At 49.6% G+C, this 18,041-nt stretch overlaps 8 protein-coding genes across 9 annotated transcripts in view; 4 read left to right on the plus strand and 4 right to left on the minus strand.

Annotated features, from left to right (window-relative positions):
- LOC120894394 (integral membrane protein DGCR2/IDD-like) overlaps positions 1-238 on the plus strand; it is a 48,922-nt gene extending 48,684 nt beyond the window's left edge. Inside the window, exon 5 of the mRNA XM_040296931.1 lies at positions 130-238. Within this exon, the coding sequence (XP_040152865.1) occupies positions 130-189 (60 nt within the window). The 3' untranslated portion in view covers positions 190-238. The remainder of the gene's footprint in view (positions 1-129) is intronic.
- Positions 174-716, plus strand: LOC120894397 (39S ribosomal protein L34, mitochondrial). The gene is made up of 2 exons (XM_040296935.1): positions 174-315; positions 393-716. Exons 1-2 carry the CDS (start codon positions 293-295, stop codon positions 640-642), a joined length of 273 nt encoding a protein of 90 aa, XP_040152869.1. The 5' UTR covers positions 174-292; the 3' UTR covers positions 643-716.
- A 107-nt stretch (positions 717-823) lies between these two features.
- LOC120894393 (zinc finger protein Xfin-like) lies at positions 824-2,196 on the plus strand. The gene is made up of 2 exons (XM_040296930.1): positions 824-1,048; positions 1,125-2,196. Exons 1-2 carry the CDS (start codon positions 872-874, stop codon positions 2,004-2,006), a joined length of 1,059 nt encoding a protein of 352 aa, XP_040152864.1. The 5' UTR covers positions 824-871; the 3' UTR covers positions 2,007-2,196.
- A 606-nt stretch (positions 2,197-2,802) lies between these two features.
- Positions 2,803-5,082, minus strand: LOC120894391 (40S ribosomal protein S6). The gene is made up of 3 exons (XM_040296927.1): positions 4,961-5,082; positions 4,213-4,420; positions 2,803-4,123 (listed from the first exon to the last, which is right to left on the minus strand). Exons 1-3 carry the CDS (start codon positions 4,964-4,966, stop codon positions 3,030-3,032), a joined length of 1,308 nt encoding a protein of 435 aa, XP_040152861.1. The 5' UTR covers positions 4,967-5,082; the 3' UTR covers positions 2,803-3,029.
- Positions 5,083-5,582: 500 nt separating this feature from the next.
- Positions 5,583-8,129, minus strand: LOC120894390 (histone H4 transcription factor-like). Its single transcript, XM_040296926.1, has 4 exons — positions 7,694-8,129; positions 6,962-7,613; positions 6,567-6,880; positions 5,583-6,471 (listed from the first exon to the last, which is right to left on the minus strand). The coding sequence occupies exons 1-4, from the start codon at positions 7,991-7,993 to the stop codon at positions 5,734-5,736; spliced, it is 2,004 nt and encodes a 667-aa protein (XP_040152860.1). The 5' UTR covers positions 7,994-8,129; the 3' UTR covers positions 5,583-5,733.
- A 199-nt stretch (positions 8,130-8,328) lies between these two features.
- Positions 8,329-9,565, plus strand: LOC120894395 (60S ribosomal protein L36). Its single transcript, XM_040296932.1, has 3 exons — positions 8,329-8,459; positions 8,727-8,858; positions 9,180-9,565. The coding sequence occupies exons 2-3, from the start codon at positions 8,736-8,738 to the stop codon at positions 9,396-9,398; spliced, it is 342 nt and encodes a 113-aa protein (XP_040152866.1). The 5' UTR covers positions 8,329-8,459; positions 8,727-8,735; the 3' UTR covers positions 9,399-9,565.
- Positions 9,566-9,734: 169 nt separating this feature from the next.
- On the minus strand, positions 9,735-16,038 carry LOC120894392 (secretory carrier-associated membrane protein 5B). Of its 2 annotated transcripts, XM_040296928.1 has the most exons (8): positions 15,886-16,037; positions 15,350-15,543; positions 14,994-15,254; positions 14,769-14,777; positions 13,797-14,131; positions 13,453-13,705; positions 13,207-13,349; positions 9,735-11,150 (listed from the first exon to the last, which is right to left on the minus strand). In XM_040296928.1, the coding sequence occupies exons 2-8, from the start codon at positions 15,404-15,406 to the stop codon at positions 11,141-11,143; spliced, it is 1,068 nt and encodes a 355-aa protein (XP_040152862.1). In that variant the 5' UTR covers positions 15,407-15,543; positions 15,886-16,037; the 3' UTR covers positions 9,735-11,140. The 2 variants fall into 2 exon arrangements, with proteins under 2 accessions (XP_040152862.1, XP_040152863.1); XM_040296929.1 differs by lacking the exon at positions 14,769-14,777 and having other exon boundaries at positions 15,886-16,038.
- Positions 16,039-16,178: 140 nt separating this feature from the next.
- Positions 16,179-18,030, minus strand: LOC120896587 (bystin). Its single transcript, XM_040300801.1, has 4 exons — positions 17,662-18,030; positions 17,469-17,595; positions 16,601-17,401; positions 16,179-16,526 (listed from the first exon to the last, which is right to left on the minus strand). The coding sequence occupies exons 1-4, from the start codon at positions 17,930-17,932 to the stop codon at positions 16,250-16,252; spliced, it is 1,476 nt and encodes a 491-aa protein (XP_040156735.1). The 5' UTR covers positions 17,933-18,030; the 3' UTR covers positions 16,179-16,249.
- Between the last annotated feature and the right edge of the window lie 11 nt (positions 18,031-18,041).

Raw genomic sequence — 18,041 nt, forward strand, 5'->3', positions numbered from 1 at the left:
TTTCAACTAAATGTATGTTTGTTCATTGGCTTCACGGTTATAATTTTATCTACTGATTTTTTTACCGGTCATTTTGAATACAAATTTAAAGTCTGCACCTTATTGTAATGCACACCCTGTTTGCTCTAGATCAGTTGTGACAATCTTCTGCGCACCCTGTGCCCAACTTTTCAACTGTCAAACGTCTAGCGAATCACAACAAAACATCACCGTGTGGCACATTCCTGTTCACACAACTTACACAATTAAAACACCGTCTTTTTCTTCATCGATCCTTCACAACGATTGTCCAATGGCATTGGTGAGATCTTTCCAGTAAGTAGCATCTGTCCCTCGATCAGGCAAACGAACGATTATTACCTACCTACTGTATCTCTTTACGTAACTTCCAGAATCCTCCTTCCCAAGCTGCCGGCCGTTCCATTCTTCGGTGGCAATCTGTTCAACGGTCTTGCAGAAGCTACAGCTGGTGGTGCCTGGGGTCTGCTGTCGGCCCGCACAGTCATCCGGAATCAGTTTCCCCGCGCACGAGAAACAAAGCGTGTCCGAGTGCACGGATGGTGGAAACGGATGTCTACCCTGCCCGGGCGCCGGGTGCTGATGCGTAAAATACTGAAAGGTCGCCATGTGTTGTCGCATTAGTGTAACGTGCGCTGTTGGAGTGTTTTAGTTGATATTTACGATAAATAAAGCGATGCGGTAGCAATGAAACGATACGTGCTGCAGTTTTCTAGGACGATTGCATCTTTCGGAAGCACCCTGTATCGGCGCCTTGGAGGTTGTGTTTACATTACATTTTGACAGTTGCAGCTGCATCATAACAAAGCTCCTCACTTGCTGACGCTCGGGTTCTGGTCAGTACGGTAACGCGATGGACCTCAAAGACGAATCCCAGATTGAGTTTTCAATAACTAGCTTTACCACCTGCTGCCGGTTATGCTTATCGTGCAGCGAGAGCGAGGATTACTACGACATCTACCTTAGTTCGATCGCTTCCCACAGCGAGACAACCTTCGTGGAAGCCATACAGAAAATCACCAACGTAGAGGTAAGCACCGAAATGTAGATAAATGCATCGTCTACGTCTTCGTTGACGCTTTTCCCTCATTTTTTTTTGTTTCCAGCTCATTTCCAACAGTAAGCTACCGTCGAAAATTTGCAGACATTGCGCGGCCCGAATAGATGATGCGTTTTGTTTCGTGCGCGATTTTCTTCGCACCAACGAGATGCTTCAGAACTATCTCGATAACGAAGAATGCGACAAAGAAGAGGCGGAAGAAATAGATCTAACCACCGTGCAAGAACTATGCGAACTGGACCTAACCGATCAGCAGATCGTGACGGACCAGGAGAACGAGAACGAGCAACGCGAAGGTAGCGAAGAGCCCGAACACCCGGACGACGAACAGCTCGTGCACCAGCGTCACGACACTCCCGAACAGCCGAGCGGGACAAACCGGGGCCTAACGGCGGTAGATTTCATCCTGCAGCAGATTACCACCTCGCCCCAGAAGAAAAAACGGCGCCCCGACAAGTCTGCGCTCAAGCACCAGTGTAACGAGTGTGACAAATCGTTTCTCCGCCGGTCGAACCTGGTCGATCATTTGCGCCTGCACGCACAGCTGAAGGTGTTCGCGTGCGAATTCTGCGACAAGCGGTTCGTGCAGTCGGGCAATCTGAAGTCGCACATGCGAACGCACACGGCGGAACGGCCGTACCGGTGCAGCGTGTGCCAAAAGGGGTTCACCCAATCGAGCGCCCTCAAGACGCACATGTTAGCGCACACCAACACGAAGCCCTTCGCGTGCGACGTGTGCGACAAAGCGTTCGTAAGCAGCTCGGATCTGTGCAAGCACAAGCTGACCCATTCCGCCCAGAAGCGCTACCGGTGCGTCATCTGTCCGGAGCGCTTCTTCACGCAGAAGGTGCACCTGCGGAACCATCTGACCCGGATGCATCCGACCAGCAACATCTCGGTCTCGCTGGAGGCAGGCGTTGTAAAGTAATTTGGGGAGAAAATGAATGGGTCGGTGGTGGAGTGACTGCAGACTTTTCGATTGTAAAGAGTTCTGCACTAACTCATTCCTCTTTAGCTGCGTAAGCTTTTAATGCTGTAGGGCCACATTGGCATGAATGTTTATAATTTCGAAAGTAAGCAAGGAATAATAAAATCGAAAACGAACCGCTGAACGATTACTCAATAAAAGAAAACGAATTAAAAAATCATCCTACTCCATTACCATCACACCACGTGGTAACCATGGAAACCATGGTGCGGAAGGGCAATGGCGTTGTCGTTACAACGATCACATCACTGTCGTGCAGTGTCTCCATCAAGCATGCCAGATTCCGATGATACCACCTAATTAACTCCTTTGAAACAGTCCACGAAGAAGATGGAGGAATATTCGGAAGTTTAGGTGGCAAGATAGCAGCGTGGAGCTGTCCGCGGTGAAGACCAAGGTAAAGCGACTCTGGCACTGGGTAAGTGAGTAAATATCCATGGGAACGGAACATACCAAGATGGGAGCCGTAGATTGAGTGCCCTGGTTTGAGAAGCTTATGATTTCCTGACAATCCCCACAACGTTCAAAGGACAAAGTTCGTTGAAAAACATTTCCTACAACTTTGTTTACTCCACCCGATGATGTGACTGGGCGTCCGTTGACCCTAAATGCAGGAGATTTGAATGTTGACTAAATTACGCACTATTGCGAAACGTTCGGATCATTCGGCTTTCCGCACGCAAAATGCAGAAATGTCGACGGTCGACAGGAAAAAGAAGAAGCAAACATCAACCAATTGTACACCAAGTCCGATCCTTTATCATTACCTTTGTATTGTGTTTTTCTTCATATCGTTTAAGATTAAATTACAAAACCCCTAGTAGCGAATCCGGAACGAACCCGGGTCGCAGGTGTCCGAAGTCAGGATCGGAGCATCGGTGCCGCGGTACGGCGCCGTTGGGGGGCGGGTACCGGGATTTTTTTACGCTTTTCCACTCGCCACTGCTACCGATTGCAAGAAAATTACTTCTTCTTCGGCTGCTGTTGCTTCTTCTCCTTCTTGGCTGCGCTGGCCTCACCCTTCTGCTGGGCCGCCGGTTCCGGCTTGCGCTTCGGGGCTTCCTTCTTGGCTCCAGCCGCTGCAGGTGCCGCCGTCTCCTTCTTGGCCGGCTTCTTCTCGGCCGCTGCTGCCGCCGGCTTCTTGCCCTCGGTCTTCGGGGCGGCCTTCTTGGCGGCTTCCGGCTTCGCGCTGCTCGCTGCGGCCTTCTTGCCCGCCGGCGCGGACGCTGCCGCCGGCTTCTTCTCCTCCTTCTTGCCGGCGTCCTTCTTCACCTCCTTCTTGCCCGCGTCCTTCTTGGGGGCGTCCTTCTTCACCTCCTTCTTGCCGGCGTCCTTCTTGGCGGCATCCTTCTTCACCTCCTTCTTGCCATCCTTCTTCACCTCCTTCTTGGCGACGGTCTTCTTGGCGGCGTCCTTCTTGCCGGCGTCCTTCTTCGCGACCGCAGCCTTCTTGGCCGGCGCCGCCTCCTTCTTGGGCGCGGCGGCTTCCTTCTTGGAGGCGGCCTCCTTCTTCTTGGCCGCGGCCAGCGACTTCTTGTCCTTCTCCGACGTCAGCGAGCTGCGCGAGTCGCGGATCGAGGAGAGGCGCGAGTGGCGGCGCACGCGCTCCTGCCGGCGACGCAGCGTCAGCAGGCGCAAGTACTGCGACTCGGCCTCGCGGCGCGCCTCCGAGCGACGCTTCTTGATGAGCAGACGGTGTCTCTTGCGCTGCAGCACCACCGGCGTGATCAGACGCTGGATCTTCGGCGACTTGAAGCGCGGCTTCTGGCCCTCCTTCACCGGCAGCGGGCGCTTGACGACGTAGTGGCGCACATCATCCTCCTTGCTCAGGTTGTACAGCTTGCGGATGTTGCTCGCACGCTTCGGACCGAGACGGCGCGGCACGTTCACGTCGGTCAGCCCGGGAATGTCTTTCTCGCCCTTGCGCACGATCACCAGTGCCAGGGCGGACAGGTTCTGGTCGACGATGCAACCACGCACCGACTTGCGCTTGCGCTCGCCGGCACGGCGCGGGCGGTAGCACGAGTGGCCCTTCTTCAGGAGCAGACGGACACGAGCTGTAGTGAAAAGGGAGGGTGTGTGTGTTTGGGTGAGATAGGTTAGCGGTCTGTCACATAAACGCAGCCTTTGGCAGTCGATTACTTACTGTTCGTCAGCACACCCTGCTTCATGGGGAAACCCTGCTTGTCGTTACCGCCGGCAATCTTCAGGATGTAACCCTTCCATTCCTCACCGAGATGATCGGCGCCGATCTCCGTGCCCATACGCTTGTCATAGAAGTGACGCAGCTTGTGGTCGTCCGAGGGGATCTCGAAGGTCTTCTGAGCCCCCGTAGCGGGAAACGATACGTTCAACTGGAAGAGAAAAAAAAAACAAATCAACATACGGTACACCTCTCTTCCCAACGGGATGATCAACATCATCCACATTCCTGCGCCGCCATCATATCCGGTTGTGTCCAGATCTCATGCGTTGTATTCATGGCGAAACATATGATAAACATCGGAGTTCCAAATCGACCGCCGGCCATACTGACCAAAATCGTCCCCACAGTGGCACTGCTACTCTACTTGGTCCTGAAACACGCACACACACACACACACACCCCGGAGTCAATGAGGCCCGCCGGGTTTCCATATATCCATCCGTCCCGTTGCCCCAAACCCACACCCCGACCGCACTGCTGTCAAACGATGGCGGATACGACAACGAAACACCACCACCAACCAAACACGCGTTGTATGCGGCTGGACACAATTATTCCCCCATTTTGTGTCGGTCCAACGGGAACAACGGTCGGCAAACATTGCCACCGCACTGCCGCAGGGCTGGCGATACGATTTGGGTCCAATTTCACCACATTTCACCCGAAATTCGTCACTATTCGATCGTACCTTCATTTTACACGTCTATTCCCATACACTCGAGGAGAGTAAAAAGGCTGTCAAAATGGACCGATTCTGCCAAGCTGAACACCGTTGCCGACTTCCGTTTTCCGTCGCGCAAATGACGTTTGGCAGCTGTCAAGCGTGTCCCGTGCGGGCGGGCGAATGCGTTCAATGTCGTCCGCTGGTTATGTCGACTTTGGGGCGACACATTTGAATTGTTGCTCATAAATTTATAAAAAAAATTGTGCTTATTTTTTATTATATTCTTCCTTTACCACGGAAAAGTGACAAAATTGCTTTTCATAAGAGAAGTTTCCTATTCACTTCATTTCTACGTGAAGGAACAAAACTCGGACGTGCATTTTAATTTGAAAGCAATTGGCACTGACTTGCTCACACGCGTTCTCCAAAACATTTTACCCAGGATTAACGGTCCCAGAAACATTTGTCTTTCCCTATTCTCAATGAAATTTTAGCAATCGATCAGGATCTTGAGGGATAACCCTCTTGTAGTTCTGGTCAATCCATATGCTGGTCGTTGGACCCTTGTCCCGTGTGATTTTTGTCTGCTGATTTTTCTCAATTTGATTCTTTGCGACGAATTGTCCAGTACAATACCACGATTCAATTGTGTTGAAGAGTTTGTCAATAATTATATTTTATTCAAAACCCGAATTTATACTATTCAACTTAAGAAAAAAAAAGCATTTATCTACAATCCCAAACACACTACAAAACATATCAACATACTACATCGAACGTTCGATGATCTCGCGCACCTAGGCGTTGATTGACGGCTTTGCGCTCGATTTCAAGTACCGCTTCATTACCATAAAATCCTTCACATCTTTCGGCTGCTTGGTCGATTCCGTGCCGAAATGGTTCGACTCTTCCACCTTCTCCTGTTTTATGCCCACCGGCGGACGCACAGCGGCTTCCGCTGCTACTGTTCCGTGCTGTCCCGGCAATTGTTTTGCAATCGCTGCGCCACCTCCCGATGGCGATGCCGTCGCTGCTGGCACTGCATTGGTTGATGATGATTCTGCTTCTACCGCTTCAACGCCCAACTCAATCTGAAACTTGCGTATGCCAATCGACTTCATGGAATTTATCTTAAGCTTCGGTTTCGGCGCATCCATTGCCTCCGCTAGGGCGGTTGGTTTCGCTTCATCCTGCATTGGTTGCACCGCTTTCGCTTGTGATGTTTGCTGTTTCCTTTTGCCCTTGCTTCCAGTCGACCCAGTGCCCTCGTTAGCCTCACCACTATTCTGTTGCTGTTCCAGAGCCTGCTGCTCTTCGTGGTGTTTACTCAGCTTTTCGTCCACGAACGATTGCAGGCGGTACATGCCGTCAGTGTCGGGCTTGAAGCGAAACCGCGACAGCCCCGGCGGCCGTGCCATATCGTGCTTAAAGAGAAAATGCTTCTTCAGCGAAGTCGATGATTTGTAGCGTGAATGATTATCGCAAAGATGACACGCGTACACCGGTGTTGGCAAATTATAATGCCAGCTGATGTGCTGATGATGAAGAAGGAGAAAAAGAGCAAACGTACAGTACACACTTGCGGAAGACATTTACCAACCAACCTCCCCGCACCAACTTCTGAACCTACCTTTTTCAAACCAAGTAACGTCCGGTAGACGACATTGCAGCCAAACTCCTCGCACCGGAACAGCTTCCCTTCGTGGCCAAGTATGTGAGCCACCAGATCTTTCTTGTAATGGGACGCATAATCACACTGCGGGCACTTGAAGTCACGCTGGTTCAGATGCTTGATGCGGATGTGTCCCGCCAGCAAGCCCTGGCTGGAAAATTTGGCCGGACACAATTCGCACGCGTGCGCCTGTCTGTGATACTGCATGTGATTGCTCAGCAGCGGTTTGGTGGCATAGTACCGACCGCACTGGTCGCACTGATACTTGCGATCTGTTGGCGATTGTATGGGAGCGACAAGTAAGTGAAAATGGGTGTTTTACAACAAAACGATAGTAGGCGAGGGTAGCTTACGTGCTATTTCCAGCTGTCGGTTGCAATGGTCGACGAACTTATCGCGAATCCGGAAGTGTGTACCACAGTTAAAGCACGCAATGAGCCGCTCCGTCGTGTGCGATACGAGGTGCTTCATCAAATCCTTCCGACTCGCCAGCTTGCTTTTCGTGGTGCAGAGCGCCCACATGCAGCTAAATTTTTGGCTTGACCACTTTCCGGCTGGCCACATATCGTCAATGTGGCCCTTCACGTGGTGAAAGAAATGCAGTGCCTTGTTGAACCGATCGCTGCACTCGTTCCATTCGCACTGGAACGTGACCGGCCGGTTGGTGATCGTGTTCCGCGTCCGGCTGTCGTTGTTACAGTTCGGCAGCTTCAGCAGCAAATGCAGGCTGGCCCCGTGCACCTTCAGCTTCGTATGGTACGCATGGTAGTGCACGTGCCCGACAAACTCGTACCCATCCTCGGTGCTGTACTCGCAGAGATCCCACCGGCATGTATACTTTCCGGCCTCCGTCTCCAGCGCTAGCTCGGCGTGCGATTCGACGTGCAGGAAGTATTTGCGATCCGTGCCGCTCATGAACTTGCACTTGCCCCACTCGCACTCGTACTTGTAGCTTTTTCGCATCTCAGTATCGGAGAATTGCGCACACCTTACGCCAACGGGAACCTGTCGAATGCAAGAAAGACCACAATTAGCAGCGTGTTAGCACAGTGGGTGTATGTCAAAATGTAGGATGAATTGATTACATCGAGCGCATCCAAATCAATGTCATCCTCCGGTTCATCGTCATGGTTACTCGCTTCCTCCAGCGCTTCCAGGTCCATTTGGTCGAACTTTTCCTGCTTCTCGAGCCAACTGCTAATGTCTGCTTTTAGGTCGCGCAATTGATCAACGCTTGATGGCACTGCTGCCACCGCCTCTTCCGAAACATTCTCGGAAGCTGCTGGCTCCTTCGTTTGCTCCTCTTCCGCGAGCTTAAGCTTCTTCGCTACGGTGGACACTTTGCTGCTTGGTTGACTTTTACGCTTTTTCGAGCGCTTATCCATTGCTGAGGGTTTTTTTTGGGGAGGGCTCGGAAAACACTGCAAATAACAAAAAAGTCACGCTAGAATCGCCTCCTCGCGAATCGCACAAAACGCGGGCTGTTGAGACTGTAAACACACCCGTTTGACAGCACGTTCGATTCATGCTCGGCCGCAACGGTCAGGCTGGCATCATCTGTCCCTACTTTGTGGGGTTTATGGGTTATATTATTTACCGCAATACAGCTTAAACTTAGAATTACATAAGAATAAAATGTATTACGCATTTTGAATATCCAACACTGCCTGGATTTTTTAAATTCGCTCTTCTCAGGTCGACATTCGCACGCCATCGAACGCATTCGCCCGACCGACGTTGACAGCTGTCAGTGGCAGCTGCTGTCAGAAAAGATCAACTTCCGCCTGTGCGACCCATCTACGCATCTCGACTGGCCTTTCGTGTTCTTTTCCGGCTGTCAATCGCGAGGAGGTAAGATGTGACCGTGGTGTCGTGCGGATATTTTCACCAATTTCTTCACGAGTTGTCCCGGCGGGCTCGAGCCGAGAATGGCGACATCTTGCGCCACCGCCGATCGGCTACGCGTGAAGCAGATTTTGGTGCCATTTCGCGCTTTATATTAAGCAAATAATTAACGCGATGTTTCCACTGTTTCTCTCTACTCCCGTGGTGTGGTGTGCTGCCGCTGGCTGATGTGCGTTTGTTGTCACGCGCGTGTGTGTGTGCGCGCACGAGCAGGAGACAACAATGGCTCCGAGATACGAAATGTGTGTCGGCCTGAACAAGGGCCACAAGACCACCAAGATCAAGCAGCTGCAGTACCGCGGCGACCGCAAAGTCAAGGGAATCCGCCCGTCCCGCCTGAAGGGTGTAAGTATGATACGGCACAATCTGTCCTTCTCCCTCTGCTGTGTTCAGTGCACCGAACGCTTCAGTTTGTCCATGATGAAACCTCCATTAATCCATTCACAGACAGTACGCATTTACCTACTGGCCGCAGGCTGGCCAATGTTCTATCGGTCGGTTCTTGTTGGTTCGGTTCGCCGAATCGTACACCCTGGTTAAATTTTGGTTCTGACGTATTAAAGACACATCAACCCCTTTCCCCTTCCAGCCATTGAGAGCAGTAATTAATCATTTACATTCCCAATTTCTTCTTCTTCTATCTCTTTCTCCACCTGGAATGCACAGATCCAAACCAAGCACACCAAGTTCGTGCGCGATCTGGTGCGTGAGGTCGTCGGTCATGCCCCGTACGAGAAGCGCGGTATGGAATTGCTGAAGGTGTCCAAGGATAAGCGTGCGCTCAAGTTCCTGAAGCGACGCCTCGGCACGCACATCCGTGCCAAGAGGAAGCGCGAGGAGCTGTCCAACATTCTGGCCCATATGCGCAAGGCCGCGCACAAGTAAGCCACCAGCACCACCAACCTCCTGTTGCCCTCTTCGCCAGCTGGTGGGAAAGATGGTGACGACTACTACTGCGCATCGTCGGCCTTGTGATGATGGTGCGTGTGTGTTTGTGTAAGGATTGAAACATTCTTGAGCGAATAAAAACTTAAGATCATAAACAACAACAATTCGTTGCGCGTTGTAGTACTCTCCGCCTTTTGCTGTCGCTGGAATATTATACAATTAAGAAACTACAACTAGAACTGGAAGAATCTAAAACAAGCGGCATCATATCATGGCGAGAGCAATGCGGCCAAGATGTGTCATCATTAAAGTAGTAGCAACTCTATCCCACCATTCTTGAACACACCTGTCTCTGCTGCTTGTGTGAATGGGTACAGTGAATAGTTTTATTCGTTCATTAGAAATTTCACATCGAGCACATAATGTTATGAGTTTAATCTCTATTCCCTTGCACACTCTGCTTTCCTCAATTTGTGGGGTAAAAGTGCATCATAATAAATTATATGTATGTACCTTAGATGTTGATAAAACAAGCGATCCTCGTTCAGCTGCTGCGCGCTCGTGTTCTGCGCTATCAATTAGTAACAATTGGCTCCTACCTTTTCGCCTACTATTCCTTCTAAATGTCTTTTTGTTTTAGGAAAATGAATATTGGATTTGGATTCTTGTTAATGGTATGGGGTTGCCGTTAGTAATGTTTAATTCTTGTAATTAAGATATTTCCTTTCTCACAATTATCAGGTTACGTCTAGCCTTTCTTTAGCACACGTGAGAGTTTGTCCTCTTACTATATTAGTTAATAAACCCGCGCTCTGTGGGATGTGCATAGTAGGAAACAAAGAAGAGATTTCAAATACTAGAGCCCCCCCATTCCACAGCATAGCCTACTTTACGCTCATTCGTTTCGTGTAAGTATCAACACACACATCCTCCACTATTGGTGCGCGTAGCAGATAACGTGTCGGTAATAATTTAAACATTTTTGACACATTTACGTTCAACCAAATCCTATTATCCCTACAATTACGGTCGGTTACCGCGTGGCGGCTGGTAATTCTTCCTGACTGGACCAATCATAAACAAGCGAAGAAGCGCATTGGACGGGAAAGGGGGAAGGGAGCGTAAAGGAAAATGGGGAAAATGACCTCACCGACATGATAAAACATCGACGAATACACATCAATTTCATTCGGGTGGGATTTACTTTACAAGCCATAGCCATAGAAGCATATAGAGGAACAAAAAAAAACGAATCGAAACGTCCTCAAGTCGTGAGGAAAGGGATTCAGTTCCTCAATGGATGTAATTCCCGATGGGAAGGGTGTTCCAAAACGGTGCGGAAATGACACAGGCATGGATGAGCAAAGAATGGAAGCCATGCGCCAGCTGGAATCAGGGTTAGAGATTGACATAGGACAACACATACACACACACACACACACACACACACACACACGTACACACATCTAGGTCCTAGCATAGACACACGTTTCCCTCCAAGACGGTAGCAACGCCAGTGGTGGTGGTGGTGCTACACTGTTTGCCCTCATGCTATCTTTCCGGCCGCGGAAAGGGTGTGCGGGAGTGCGGGACATGGCTAGAGACACTAGAAAGTCGGGGGGGCCAAATCCTGCCGCCTATCCACGAGACCGCGCGCGCGATGAATGAGGGAAAGATAGGCTGGCGGGGGAGGGGGCCAGCATCGCAACGAACGGTTGTGTGCGCTCGGTACGGTTTGTTCAATATGGGCTAGAAATGTAGAGATAACAGCAAATACAGAACGGGAGAGGGTTTGATTACTTCACCAATCGACAATCAATCTAATTGCGGGGTTAGAGGAGTTGTTAGATGCAGTCGGATACAGAGAAAGGGTAGAAGGAAGATTTAAGGTACACACTCACAGCCGCAAATACGCTGGGTCCTTTGTAGGATCCAACCGATGCGTGACAGATCTGGGTACCAAGGATTTAGCAGAAACAATTGGTGGAGAGATCATGCAATCACACAACAATAGAAACAAATCAGAAAATTTAGTCTAATCTATTAATCACATTCCAAAAGGTAGGGATTTTAAAGGTTTCCGGAATTGGAGGACGGTGAGTCATGTGGGAACGGGAAAGCTAAAGCTTCTAAACGATAGGAACTGTGTAGAACGAATTTAAATAATGTACTACATATGCTACAAATGAATAGTTCTCATGCCAAACCAGACTTAATGAAAATTACAACAACAAAACAAAAACCATCATTACAACCTTCCATTTGTTTCTCTAGAGTTCATTGTGGTGAGTTCTTTATTCGTGTTATAGTGTTTTCGGTTTTATCTCTCGGTCACGTCATCGTAAATCTAAGATAAATATAAATCATAAGTAAAGTTTTCCATGATAATGATTCGTGCAGCGTGGCTTTTATCTCATCCGCACCCGTCATTCCGCGGCGTCCCAATTTTGCACACTATTAGCTCAAATAGTTGTTTTTTTTTTAATTTAAACATACTTAAACAGTCACTCTACTACACTCATGGACTCATCGCCTAACTGCCCCGACTGCATCATATAAATTGCTGTGAATTGCGGAGAAACAGCAATGCCGCGGGCCCTACCGCTTTAAAACGCTATTTACTGATGGATTTGTTTTTCTGTCTGCTTTGCCTAAACTAATGAATCAATCTTTAATGCGCTCGGGAGCTAACATTCAACTCAAACGTGTTGCATTAATAGCAGAAAGGAAAGGCGCGACGCTCCCAATCATGATCACATAAAGTTAGTAGAAAAAAAAGAAGAAAAAAAACTGTTAACGTAAACGTGTTAACAGGACGTGGCGCAGTGGTGTAAACGTTAATTCATTTCCATTGCTCAACAGCAATGCCCATCGTTAAACGCCACTTCCTTACTCCGTTCCGCTTTGGTTAAGTAACGGAATTGAACGAGACCGATGATTAGCGTGCATTGCCATTTACATTTTACTCCTTTTTGATTTGCCTGTTAGTTATATTACGCACGGCCGTAGTTACGCCAAACACCAGACAAGAGTGTTGGAGAACCGCACCACAGACAGGTCATAATAGAACGGTAAATCAAACCATCGAATGAAAAAAGGGTAGGTGGTCACCACCGTGCACTACCTTTTTCCTATCGAAAAGCAACGATTAAACATAACAAAGAAAAAGATAGTCGCGCTTCCCCCGAAACAAAATATGTAAGGCACTACAATATAACGGATTCGCGTCAGGAAGTTTGGAAAGATTACTACTAGCAAAAAGGGGGGAAAATAAGGTCACTACTAAACATCTAATAGCATAACGGAGCAAACGGGAATCTTAGAACTGCTCTGCTAAAACAGCACAAATTGCGAAACGTTCTGTTTTTGATCGATTTTTTTTTACTTTTTCGTATGCTTGGGGACATCATAGGGATACTACTATGCCGCACCGCCTGTCCACCGGCAAAAGGGAAACAGGGAATAATCATGGAAAGTAATGTCCCAACACAAGCTTCGGGATGGAAGCATTCGAAGCATACGAGTTTCGCAAAAGAGGTGGAAGTAAAGGAAGGTGGTAGTGCTGATCATTAAACACAGTAGATCTTGATGTCGAGTTGTTTTGTAGGGGAGTAATAGGGATACAAGTAGTAATAATAATAATAACGTAACAGTTCGTATTGCGTTTGTGTGTGTGTGTGAGGGGGGGGGGGGGGGTGTGTGTTCGCAATTCAGAAGTAGAAGTAGCAATGAAAGTAGTGAGGAGGAGGAGGAAGAGAAAATTGGTGTACGCATATCTAATGCGCCACTCCCACTCCTCTAGTACCTGTTCAGGGTGCTCGAGACGGAGGCACGGGCGGCACCGGCGGCCGCGTCCCGCACGATCGAGTTGCTCATAAATTGGCTCTGGAATTCTTCGCGTGCCTTGCCCATCGTGATCTTATCGCCCGAGCGGTAGATTTGGTGTATCTATATGTGTGTGTGTGTGTGTGCAGTGTAAACGGGAGTGAAGAAAACGAAAAGTTAGGTCCCATCGATAGGGAGGGGGGGCAGCGGGATAGGGAAAGTTTACCTTTGTCAGCATGAATATGTTGCCCGCAGCGCAGGTACCGTAGGCAAGTGCTATGCACATCAGGAACAGGCCAACGACGACGCCCCAGCCCGAGCTGAACTGGCTGATGGCCATGATGACGCCGCACGTGCCCGAACCGGGGAACCCGATCGTCTGTATGGTGGTCACGAGCGCTTGGAAGGAGAAGATGAAGAAGAACATCATGAAGTTGAAGCTCGAGTCCGTCTTGAAGGCCTTGTACGCTGGGCGATACCTGCAGGAAAGAAGGGAGGAAGGAAAAGAGAGCATAGATGAGTGGGGCACATTCTTTATTTTTCCATTAGCCCAAAGCAATGGCTATCTACCAGCACAGGAAGGATGCAGGAGTAAACAGCACGGCGTAGAAGATGCTCAACCCGAACGTTCGGAACTCGCCCGAGTGGATCAGTATGACCAGCCCGCCGAGAATGTTGACCACCATCACGAGCGCGTAGAACATCCACAGCTTGTACAGCCGGGTGACCGTCTTCTGGAACTCGGACGGAATGTCGAGGCTGATGTCGTGGTAGAAGCACGGCTGCATCGGGCAGAACGCGGGCAGCGGGGGCCAATTGTTCGGCTGTCCGTTCGTGCTGCGCATCATGTTCGCTTCCCGGCGCTCCAGTTCGCGCGTTTTGCGCTCCAACTCTTCCTGGGCACGCTGCGGGAAGATTGACAACGAGAGGGTAATCAGCATGTAAGATAAGCATTCGGGCAAGTATTGGAGTGAGAGAGAGAGAACAAAAGAAAAAAAGTGACTCAATGTGATCAATATGTTTGTTAGTAGCTGTACATAAGACGGGAAACAATAAAACAGCAACCAAGTGAATTTGTGCTGCGAATCCGTGCCGCGGTGAGTAAAGCAATGAAAATGCGTTTTTGATTGGGACCAATTCCAGCACCTAATCGAAGTACGAAAATCAATCAACGGAGCGCAGTGCAGGAAGCGGAAGCAGTTAATTAGTCATCTCACCAACACGCTCGCATCGGACCTTTCGCTGTGTGCGGGGCTCGTGCGTAGCGTTGGGCATTTTGATAAGGCACAGTGCGCGACAGTGCCACCGAACAGAATTGTCACGGAGCACGTAAAAAAAAAAAGAAACCCTAACGTTAGCTAAGAGAAGAAGCAAATCATATTTCTTGCTTGTGTTATTGATAAGAGCTGAATTTGAGGCAATTTAAAAAACAAACAAAAAAACCGAAATTGTTGAGAAAGATAGTTAACAAAAAAAAAAGAAAAAAGAATGAAAGAAGGAGCGGAAATGAGGACAAATGCTACAGAGCACACTCAAACATACCCGAAGATTCTACATAGGTTCATCGGAATAAGGTCGCCGAGACGCCGCACCGGAAGAATCGTCGCCAATGTGGTGGAAGATGAAAATATATTATAGAAACCGATTAGCCGGATATGCGTGCCATATGGTACAGACGTGCCGTGCATGGGCCACAGGTGCGCTCCAAGGGGACAAGCGGTCCTGGGAACCTGTGGGAATCAACCAACGCACTGACTCCAAACCTACCTCAAGCTCAGCGGTCGAGATCTGTGTCATTCCGTCCGGTTTGCTTCCGCTCGCGGCCATTGCCCCATTGCTGTTCGTTTGAAACTGTGCACCGCTCTGGTTGTACACCGGCGGGGACTGTGTGGACGGATGTAGTGTGGCCGGTTGGCTCGCGCCACTGCCATTTCCCAGCACGTTGCGATCATTGTCGAACGGTCGGTAGTCGTCGAGGGTCTGTTGCAAGCTGGTAGTGTTTCTCGTGATCTGCTGTATCGATGGATCCTGCAAAAAGACGCATAGAAGGAGGAAGCGAGCTAGAGAGTAGGAAATCACTCCCGGTTTCTCCGCCGGTGGATCGAATTACACCCGACACTTACCGCAAACGGATTGTCAATCTCCGGCTCGCCGAACGGATTGTCGTTCAATCCTGCCATTGTGCCGTGCGCTCAATATCACCGCACCCGTAGCAGCCGCCGCGATACAACTTGTCGAGCTTCACAATCTTGGCTGCGTCACGCCTGCAACACCAACACCACCTCACTCCAAACGCCTACCGAAGGTGGAAGGTGGGCTGGTAATTGAAGAAACAGAGAAATGCCGACCGATTAATAAAAGCTTCTTCGAATGTTACAAACACACAACTGTGTGTTTGTGTGTGTGTTGGGGTGGGAGATCGGGGGCCACTTTGGCTCCCTTTGCTGAAAGAAACTGAGCCTGCTGACGAGGACACAGCAAAAGAGGAGGAGGATAACTTTTCCTCCTACTGCCCACTAACGTACAGCCAGCAGCAGCTACGTCATTGGGCTCTGTTATCAGTGTGCGGCACTTGCTAGTATGGTAGCTTTGTTTAGCACCTAAACGCAAACCGATCGAAGCGATACACTTGCACGACGATGGCCGTACAAACACTTACTTTAGCAAACTATACGATGGGTGATGGGACACCGAATATCGACACTTTTTCGTATGTTTTCTCGCGCAAGCAGCTGGAAAAGCGAACTGTACGGGATGTTTCTTTTTTTCTCTTTTTCTTGGCTTACTCATCCACTTGACAGCTTGAGTTTTGTGAGGATTCGCACACAGTGCTGCCGAGGCGGTCATATAATGTGACATTTGATTGGAAAAATGAGAAATCACAAAAAAAATTTTTTGAAAGCACGGCAGATATTTTAAAAATAAGTTTTAAAAATACTTTATGTCATTAAATGGAGTTTGAATATGGAGTAATTTTAGTTTATTACAAATTATACGATTTTCATATCCCTCTTCCCTACAAACTACAACTCTTCTTCATCATCATCGTCATCATCGTCGTCATCCTCGTCGTCCTCATCGCTATCCATGTTTTCGTCGGGCTGCTGTCCGCTGGCAGATTTTGATCCCCGCTGTGTCCCGTGACCCATTTCATCATCCTCCATGGGTGTGTAATCATTATCCTCCTCGAATTCCACCTCCCCTTCGAGCGCTAAGCTCTGGCCAACTTCTACATCGCGACACTGGGCTGCCTGCAGTTCGCGGCGAATTTCGGGTGTGATTTTGGGATGGGATTTTTTCCTGCAATAAACCAAAATAGTACACTGTTAGACAAAACACCGCTCCCCCGGGGTTTACCGCTTGAGCACACTTACTTCAGCAAATGCAGCAAAGCGTCCCGCTGCTCGGAGGAAATGTCGTTCTTGTAGCGTTGGGCAAACGTAAGCAGCGCTTTGTGCCACAGCGTGGGCAGCTCCCGCTTATCCTGCTCAAACTTGAGGAAATGGAACACGGCCGCATCGACCACACGGTACGGCAGGGCGTACCGTTTGTCCAGTATGATGCGGATAAACACGGAACACGCGCCGGAGTATTCCATTTCGCAGATTTTCAGCAAACACGCGGCCGTGTGCAGCACCGGGATGGACGTGCAGCTAATCACGCTGCCGATGATGATTGCCTCGCGCAGCGTGCAATCGCCTGCCTCGAGCAGAGGCAGCACGATGCCCTTCATAAAGGCGGCCGGTTTGAACAGGGCCTTTTTCAGCGAGCGATACAGATAGAAATTCAGCCGCCCGTACTCGGCTAAATCGTCGCGCACACGTGGCAGCAGCACGAGATTGTAGAACCGCTGGGCCATGTGCTGGGTAAGGCCGGAGCAAAACAGGCGCGTCGCCTGAAACATGGCAGCCGCACTCCACTGCTGCGGTTCCGTAATGTACAGAAACTGTTCCCAGTTGCGCAGCTTGGGGATGAGCTTGAACGCTTTCGGAATTTTGCCGTTTCGGTAGCGCTTCAGCACATCCCGCACGCCCTTGTACATCTCGCGCACGTTCGGGTCGATTTCGTCCAGCTTGAGTGACGCGTTGTCGGAGAATTGTGTTTGAATTTCGGTTTGCTTCTCGGTCATTTTCTCCAAGATGATATCAGCCAGGGTGCGTGTTTTGGTGCCATCTCTACGGGGAAAAACAGCATCCACTATCAGTACAAAAGCGGCTACACTCTACCCGCGAACACACTTACTTGTTTTGGAACATTTGCAGCGCACGCTCATCTTCCTCGCTGATTTTAATATCGTCAAACAAATTATCTCCATCAATGTCGCCTTCATCGTGCTCCTCCAGATCAGACTCGTCGGAGGACCCTCTGTCTGCGAAGGGAACCGAAAGTTTAGAGCAAAGGCCGAATCTACCACCAGTCAACACACCCCACTTACCGTCCAATCGTTGCCGTTTCTTCACCGCAGCTGATTCTTGCGGCGTCGGCCCAAAGGAGCTGTCGAGGAAGTTCAGCTCGGCCTGTTGTTTGCGAGCTACGGCAAGAATTCTCTTCGACGTTTTCGAGTCAACATAGTTGCCTTCCTCGGCGCGCAGTCGGATTTTCGGCTGTTTTGCTTTCTTGGACACGCGGCCTTCGTTCGGCTGTTCGTCAAAGGACGATTTTGGTCCGGTGAGTTTCTTTATACGGTGTGCCTTTGATTTGCCCATCTTTTATTGGAAGTAGAAACTGTTTTCCCCGTAGAAGAAACACGAGCCAAATCCGCACTGGAGACCGCACGAAAACAAAAACCTCGTGTGAGCAGCTGTCAACATGCCA

The sequence above is a fragment of the Anopheles arabiensis genome, chromosome 2, assembly GCF_016920715.1.
Source record: "Anopheles arabiensis isolate DONGOLA chromosome 2, AaraD3, whole genome shotgun sequence".
In the NCBI taxonomy this organism is placed as follows: domain Eukaryota; kingdom Metazoa; phylum Arthropoda; class Insecta; order Diptera; family Culicidae; genus Anopheles; species Anopheles arabiensis.

Coding starts and splice junctions, on each gene's coding strand:
- LOC120894397 (XM_040296935.1), top strand. CDS start 293: ATGGCATTGGTGAGATCTTTCCA. Junction 316..392: donor GCATTGGTGAGATCTTTCCA/GTAAGTAGCATC, acceptor CGTAACTTCCAG/AATCCTCCTTCCCAAGCTGC.
- LOC120894393 (XM_040296930.1), top strand. CDS start 872: ATGGACCTCAAAGACGAATCCCAGATTGAGTTTTCAATAACTAGCTTT. Junction 1,049..1,124: donor AGAAAATCACCAACGTAGAG/GTAAGCACCGAA, acceptor TTTTGTTTCCAG/CTCATTTCCAACAGTAAGCT.
- LOC120894391 (XM_040296927.1), bottom strand. Junction 4,124..4,212: donor GCAGGGTGTGCTGACGAACA/GTAAGTAATCGA, acceptor TTTTCACTACAG/CTCGTGTCCGTCTGCTCCTG.
- LOC120894390 (XM_040296926.1), bottom strand. CDS start 7,993: ATGGATAAGCGCTCGAAAAAGCGTAAAAGTCAACCAAGCAGCAAAGTG. Junction 6,881..6,961: donor CCGACAGCTGGAAATAGCAC/GTAAGCTACCCT, acceptor AATCGCCAACAG/ATCGCAAGTATCAGTGCGAC. Junction 6,472..6,566: donor CGTTACTTGGTTTGAAAAAG/GTAGGTTCAGAA, acceptor CTTCATCATCAG/CACATCAGCTGGCATTATAA.
- LOC120894395 (XM_040296932.1), top strand. CDS start 8,736: ATGGCTCCGAGATACGAAATGTGTGTCGGCCTGAACAAGGGCCACAAG. Junction 8,859..9,179: donor GCCCGTCCCGCCTGAAGGGT/GTAAGTATGATA, acceptor TGGAATGCACAG/ATCCAAACCAAGCACACCAA.
- LOC120894392 (XM_040296928.1), bottom strand. CDS start 15,406: ATGGCAGGATTGAACGACAATCCGTTCGGCGAGCCGGAGATTGACAAT. Junction 15,255..15,349: donor AGATTGACAATCCGTTTGCG/GTAAGTGTCGGG, acceptor GTCTTTTTGCAG/GATCCATCGATACAGCAGAT. Junction 13,350..13,452: donor ACATATTCATGCTGACAAAG/GTAAACTTTCCC, acceptor ACACACATATAG/ATACACCAAATCTACCGCTC.
- LOC120896587 (XM_040300801.1), bottom strand. CDS start 17,932: ATGGGCAAATCAAAGGCACACCGTATAAAGAAACTCACCGGACCAAAA. Junction 17,596..17,661: donor GAAACGGCAACGATTGGACG/GTAAGTGGGGTG, acceptor TTCCCTTCGCAG/ACAGAGGGTCCTCCGACGAG. Junction 17,402..17,468: donor CTGCAAATGTTCCAAAACAA/GTAAGTGTGTTC, acceptor TTTTCCCCGTAG/AGATGGCACCAAAACACGCA.